Below are 7112 nucleotides of genomic sequence, written 5' to 3'. Positions count from 1 at the left end.
TGTATTTTTTTCTATTAATAATTCATTATTATGCATATTTCTTTTTTTCTATTAATAATTCATTATTATGCATATTTAATCGATATTAATAAGTGCATGCGTCAAATATTAAACAATATTTAGAACATCGTCCTTAACATTTTAAAACATAAATTACAAAAATATGGAGGAATTAAATAAATAAGAAATTAGAGCATGTTCTTGGATTTTTTTTTCTATTAATAATTAATTATTATGCACGTTTCTTTTTTTTCTATTAATAATTCATTATAATGCACATTTAATCGATATTAATAAGTGCATGCGTCAAATATTAAACAATAGAAGCTAGAAGTGCAGTGGTATATTAATCAGCGCGCGACATAACACACAAGAAAAGTAATTAGCTCTGTGGTAAGTAATAAGGAATGTAAACAAAGGGTCCAAGGTTCAAACTCCCATGATAGCATCATTTTTTTTTAATTTTTAGACTCAAAACTACGTAGTTTTAAGTGGTTCTCACCTAAGCAAGTGTCCTCACCTAAGAAAGGGTTCTCACAAGAGCCCTCCTATATATATATATATATATATATATATATATATAACACTGTTAAAAACCAATGCCGCATTGACTATCTAGGCGTTTGAAATTGAGAATTCGTCCCCATTTTCTCTATTTAGTCCTCTAGGCGTTTTTGGTCCCTAGGCGATTTTTAGCCGTTTAGGCACCACCTAAGCAAGTGTCCCCACCTAAGAAAGGGTTCTCACAAGAGCCCTCCTCTATATATATATATATATAACACTGTTAAAAATCAATGCCGCATTGACTATCTAGGCGTTTGAAATTGAGAATTCGTCCCCATTTTCTCTATTTAGTGCTCTAGGCGTTTTTGGTCCCTAGACGATTTTTAGCCGTTTAGGCACCACCTAAGCAACGATAAACTAAGTATTTTTTTTATTATGAATTTACATTTTGCTTTATTATAATTCACTTTTGAGTTGTTTCAGTGATATTGTTATTAAAATATTGAAGTCAGCACATTTTTAAAATGATATGTTACAAATTTATATGTTTTTTTTATATTAAATAATTTTATATTATTATTTTTAAATAATATAATATATACTAATTTCCGAATAATCCTTGAGGCCTCTGTCTGCCCGACCAGCCCTTTTTAATAAAAAAAAAAAGGAAAATATAACTTCCATGTGATGGGTACAAAAAAGGAAATTATTGCTTTTAACGACATTACCTAACTGTAAGAATAAAAAATGGACCATTGCCTTCTTTCTCCCGCCAAAATCTCGCAAAAACAAAACCGATTCTCGTTCCTTCTCTTTCAAGCAGCCTCCAGTAGAGTTAAAATCAGTCCAGGACCGAGTCAATTCACTCTCAATCGGGATTTAGATGGTGTGTTCAGGCCACTTGCCACCACGGTAATCTTTATGCGCACTACCTGTTTGATTAATTTTCTCAATCAAGTTGGCTTTGTGGTTTGCTTTTATTTTTTTCTATATTTTTAATGTATGTGCTGCTAATTGATTAAAAAAGTCCATGCGGTGATGGGCGTTGCTAATTGTTTGTTGATGAATGACGATGATGTGCCATTTATGCTGTATTAAAAAACACGTGCTTTTGTCAGATTGTTGGTTTTGGAACATATAAAATATTCAGAGATTTCGGATTACTTTTCACAGCAGATGTTTTTAGATTAATCTAGTAGGGTGAATGATTGTCACTGTGTTGTTTAACATAATCGTGTCAATTGTGTTCAGTGACGGATTCAGGATTCAATAACAGTAGGTGCTTGTGTCGTCTTTCGTGATTTATGGGGGCTAAATTGATATTTTCTTTTAGGTATTTTTGCATAAAAAAGTCAAAGCCCCGTACAGAATTTCCATTTTGATATTTCCCGATGATCAGTGGGTGCTCAAACCTCCCTAGTCCCCTGATCCGTCCCCTAAGTATTGACTTTGTAAATCGTGTTTTCATGTTAGAAATTGTCACTCCTAGTGATATCATGCAAAATGATATCAGAATCATGACGTCAGTTCTACCCTCCTCAAAGCCCAGAACCATGTGCGGAGCTAGCGGCCCATGTCTACAACAGCCCAAGTCTCCCACGTCTATGACGGTCCAAGTCCAACGATTGCGGCCCAAATACGGCTAGCAGAAGTAACCTCCTAATACAAAGGAACCTTCCAGAATTTTAGGAGACAAGGGATTCCTCCCAGGATTCGCATTCCTTGAGGGATAAGGAATCCTAATTCCATAAAGATTCTAGAAGAGGCGACAAACCTTGCACCTAAACAAACACTATAAATGGACAGGTATTAGTACAAGGTTCGGTACATTAACTACTATCTCTAAACTAGTTTATCCCTTCGATCCGATCCGATCTAATCATAAACTGACTTAGGTATCGGAGCGGGTTTGCCGGACTCCAGCCCCGTCTGACCTACATTCTATTTTACAGGTCCATTACGACATCGAATTGCTCAAAGTGGTGTGAACACGTAAGCAACATCAGGTAACCAGTTATCACCTAGGTAAAAGACGTGACTTTCAATTAATGTCAGGTTTGACCAGCAATGAATATTTTAAATCTAACCATCATCATCATCATCCTTAGCTGATGCTGCTTTCACTAAGTAAACGGTTATCTCTACCATCGTCACCAATCAGGATTCATTCAGTATAGAGAGAGAGAAGTCAACGCAAAACCAATATTCACAATTGGTGAAAGCCAATGCCATGGCAGACCAATTCCAACAACCCCACCAAAATTATCTCTTCAAGCTTACTTCTTTTCTCTTCTTCTCTGCTATTCATTCAATTAAGCATCCTCCACATGAAAACTTTCTCTGTATTATCCTTCAGTTTTCTATTTTACTCCCTTGTCTCTGCTTCTTCATTCACTGAATTCCTCTTCCCAAATTTCACTGCTTCAAACTTCCTCTTCATTGACAACAAAGGAACTTTCCTTCTCTCCCGCAATGAAACATTCAAAGCTGCTATCTTCAGTCCCACTGGACAGGACAACTTTTACTTATCTGTTATTCATGTTGCATCCAGTACTATCATATGGTCTGCTAATCGTGATGCTCCTATCTCGAATTCGGGTGAAATGGATCTAACGGTTGAAGGAATTCGAATTTCTGATCATCATGGCAACACCAAATGGTCAACTCCACCATTGAGATCTTCAGTTAAAACATTGATGTTAACTGAGATGGGTAATCTGGTTTTGCTAGACAAAACCAACACTTCTCTTTGGGAGAGCTTTCAGCATCCAACTGATATGATAGTAATTGGACAACACTTGCCTCAGGGAGCAGTGTTGGCTAGTGCTGTATCAAATGTTGACTTATCAACCGGTGATTACCGCCTTTCGGTTACGGATTCTGATGCTGTTTTACAATGGCATGGGCAGATATATTGGAAATTGTCAATGGAGACTAATGCTTTCAGGAACTCTGATTATGTTGTGGATTACATGGTTTTAAACAGAACAGGTCTCTTTCTTTTGGGTCTTAATGGTTCAGCAATTGTAATTCAAATGAGCTTGCTGCAGCCTTCTGATTTCAGCTTTGTGCAGTTGGGTTCTTCCGGCCAGTTTATTATCACTAGCTTTTCAGGTAGGCCTGTCTAGTTCTGCATAACAACACGATTTATAGAGACAATACGCTTGATGTTACGGGGATAGATTTGGGTTGTACCGAAGTCCCCGTACAGTGCCAAGACTTCCCTCAGCCAACCAATACCGAGGGGATTTCTCCCATATAAGAATTTTGTCAATTACTACTTCCGAGAGTATGGCCGAATCTAAGTCAATTCTCGTAAGCGACTTCTAAATGTTGTCCCGTTAGATTCCCTTGTGTATTTAACCTCGACCCTCGTAGGAACGTACACTATGAGCTTTGATGGCCCATGGTGTCCATAGGACTCCTTTACTACGGAGACATCCACCTCTCTTTGCCAAGGCCGGATGTGTGCCCTCCAGTCCCCTGATAGACTAGGGTGAATCACTTAATTCTAGTGCCAATTCACTAGCACAGGGGTTGCGGAGATCCCACGCCGAAGATTTTTTGTCCCTTATAGTAGTGCTTACACCGACTTGGGATCTGGAACCAACAACTATTGATATGTTCCTTGCTAAAGCCTCCTCGGAGCTTTGCCTATGTTTGGGCCAGTTAGCCTACCAGCCTACTGCCTCCCCCTTACACCTGACACGACGTGTTTGACACATTTATAATTCTTGTTGCATTTTTATGAATATATAGATCACATAACACGATTAGATAATGACAAGACATTCTGTTTTGACTCAGGTACTAAAATGGAACAGGAATTTGTGGGACCAGCAAATGGCTGCCAAATTCCACTTGCCTGTGGAAAAATTGGACTATGTACGATGTCCAGCAGACCAACTTGTTCATGTCCAGTAGGTTTCGATGGAGGTTCAGGTTCACAAAAATCAAGCAATTGCTTGCCAAGTGATGGCCTTACTTTGCCATCTGCTTGTAATTCAACAAAAAACAGCAGCAGTCAGTTGAATTCCTCTTCTATTTCATATATAAGGCTTGCTTATGGTATGGATTACTTTGCTATTGATTTCTCGGAACCGAAAAGGTTCAGCGTAAATTTATCTGTTTGTCAAGATCTATGCATGGTAGATTGTTCTTGCTTGGGAATTTTCTATGAAAATTCAACTGGATCTTGCTACACACTTGAAAATGAATTGGGTTCCATCATATCAAGCACAACAGATGAAGATGATTTATTAGGCTACATTAAAGTCATAGCTGGATCATTTTCTAATGTCAACAAAACTTCTAATGAACATCAACATCTTCCTCTTCTCAGTATAGTTCTGTTGCCTATAACCGTGTTCCTTCTCTTGGTTGTTTTTTGTTTCGTCTTGTGGAGAAGATGGAGGAGAATTGTGAAGAAGAATGAGATAAAATTAGGCCATAGAAACTCACTTTCATCTGGTGACTTGGATGCATTCTTCATACCAGGGTTACCTCAGCGTTTCGACTACGAAGAGTTAGATTTGGCTACCGATAACTTCAAAACTCAGGTTGGAAGTGGCGGATTCGGTGCTGTATACAAGGGGATACTGCCTGATAAATCAGTTGTAGCAGTAAAGAAGATAACCAATTTGGGATTGCAAGGGAAAAAAGATTTCTGCACTGAAATTGCAGTGATTGGAAGTATACACCATGTCAATCTAGTGAAGTTGAGAGGCTTTTGTGCTCAAGGAAGACAACGGCTCTTGGTTTACGAGTATATGGATCGTGGCTCGTTGGAGAAGACCCTATTTGGAAGTTCACCTGTGTTAGAATGGCAGGAGAGGTACGAGATAGCACTTGGAACTGCACGTGGGCTTGCATACTTGCACGCTGGATGCGAGCAAAAGATCATCCATTGCGACGTAAAACCAGAGAACATTCTTTTGAATAGCCATTTTCAGGTGAAGTTATCAGATTTTGGCCTCTCAAAGCTTCTAAGCCCTGAGGAGTCAAGTTTATTCACAACAATGAGAGGAACCCGCGGTTATCTAGCTCCGGAATGGCTCACTAACTCCGCAATCTCGGAGAAGACGGACGTTTATAGCTTCGGAATGGTGTTGCTTGAGCTTGTGAGCGGGAGGAAAAACTGCTCGACTCGATCACAAACCCACAGCATCGACAACAGCAACAGTGGTGGCGGTGGTCACTCATCATCATCATCGACAGGTTCAGCGCTCGCTTATTTTCCGTTGTTTGCATTGGAAATGCACGAGCTAGGGCGGTATTTGGAGCTAGCTGATCCGAGGCTAGAGAGGAGGGTAACAACAGAAGAGGTGGAGAAGTTAGTTCTTATTGCTCTAAGTTGTGTTCATGAAGAACCAACATGGAGGCCTAATATGGTTAACATTGTTGGAATGCTTGAAGGTAGTATTCCTTTGTGCCAGCCAAGAGTTGAATCTCTGAACTTTTTGCGGTTTTACGGGCGAAGATTTACAGAAGCTTCCATGATAGGGGAAGAAGACAATGACTTTGTCTCATTTCCTCTAGCAAATAAGTCTAATACAAGCAGTGACTCACATGTTTGTTTCTCCTACATCTCTTCGCAGCAAATCTCAGGGCCAAGATAACTTAATTCTGGCATTCTGGTAAGTCTCACCGCGTTTACGATATCTCAGTTCATTTTGTATCAATAAAATAACTCATCTTTGCATTTGGTACTAATAAAGTCACTTTGAACATTTTCAGGAGAAGTTCTCGCTGGAAATGCTGACTAGGACGCTTAGTCAATTCAACCAAGCTAAGTGAGTGCCATATGTGTTAACTTGGTATCGCACGTGCACCCATTTTCTCTTACCTTCCAACCTTCATGGTGCCGTTTGTTGTTCGGTGCTATCAATAACTGTTTCTCAATCCTAATCAAACATTATATACAACAATAAAAAGGAGCTACAAGTTTTCTATAAAAAGGGCACCGATTTAGCTTAGGTTAAGTGAGGTTAAATAAAGGTCGGAAGGTAAGAGCAAATGGGTATCACATGATAGTAAACTAGCACATGTGACGCTTTGGCGATAATTTGATCTAAAAATGTCTAAAGTGACTTTGTTAGTGCAAAATGTAAAGTTGAGTTATTTTATTGATACAAAATGAACTTTTGTGACTCTATTGGAACATCGTTAAAACTTAAATGACTGTCGGCGCGATTTAACACATTCTCTAAATTGCTGCACTATTCTTTACACATCAGTTTATCAGGTTGTTGCTATTTCATCTCACAAGAAAATGATTTGTACATTCTGATAAATTCATTAATATTTTCTTGGTCTTCCTTCGCACTCATCTTTTGCTGGTTTTCTATATTATGTCAAGGGGGTTTAAATTCATTTTGATTTGAATTTTAATATCACAGTAATGTAAAATTCATGAATTTTTATGTCAAAAATTAACTTCAAAAGGCATATAGTTGACCTAATACGTCCTTTGCCCATGTACTTGGTTCAAAACTTTAACTCTTCCCTGAACTTTTAAAAGTTTGAAATAACCCTTATTCTTATTCAATTGTATTCAATAACTCTCTATTTCTCAATAGAATTTGTTGGATGTAGAAAATGAGACACAC

General features: G+C 38.3%; 1 protein-coding gene across 2 annotated transcripts; it reads left to right on the top strand.

The window, feature by feature from the left end:
• Positions 1–1224: 1224 nt before the first annotated feature.
• Positions 1225–6844, top strand: LOC136234741 (G-type lectin S-receptor-like serine/threonine-protein kinase At5g35370). Of its 2 annotated transcripts, none has more exons than XM_066024215.1 (5): positions 1225–1416; positions 1978–2310; positions 2457–3618; positions 4312–6140; positions 6241–6844. In XM_066024215.1, exons 3-4 carry the CDS (start codon positions 2730–2732, stop codon positions 6120–6122), a joined length of 2700 nt encoding a protein of 899 aa, XP_065880287.1. In that variant the 5' UTR covers positions 1225–1416; positions 1978–2310; positions 2457–2729; the 3' UTR covers positions 6123–6140; positions 6241–6844. The 2 variants fall into 2 exon arrangements, with proteins under 2 accessions (XP_065880287.1, XP_065880288.1); XM_066024216.1 differs by having other exon boundaries at positions 1978–2323.
• The last annotated feature ends 268 nt before the right edge of the window (positions 6845–7112 follow it).

This window comes from Euphorbia lathyris, chromosome 7 (assembly GCF_963576675.1).
Source record: "Euphorbia lathyris chromosome 7, ddEupLath1.1, whole genome shotgun sequence".
Lineage (NCBI taxonomy): Eukaryota > Viridiplantae > Streptophyta > Magnoliopsida > Malpighiales > Euphorbiaceae > Euphorbia > Euphorbia lathyris.
This window is presented reverse-complemented; position numbering and strand designations above follow the sequence as displayed.

Coding starts and splice junctions, on each gene's coding strand:
- LOC136234741 (XM_066024215.1), top strand. CDS start 2,730: ATGCCATGGCAGACCAATTCCAACAACCCCACCAAAATTATCTCTTCA. Junction 3,619..4,311: donor TATTATCACTAGCTTTTCAG/GTAGGCCTGTCT, acceptor GTTTTGACTCAG/GTACTAAAATGGAACAGGAA.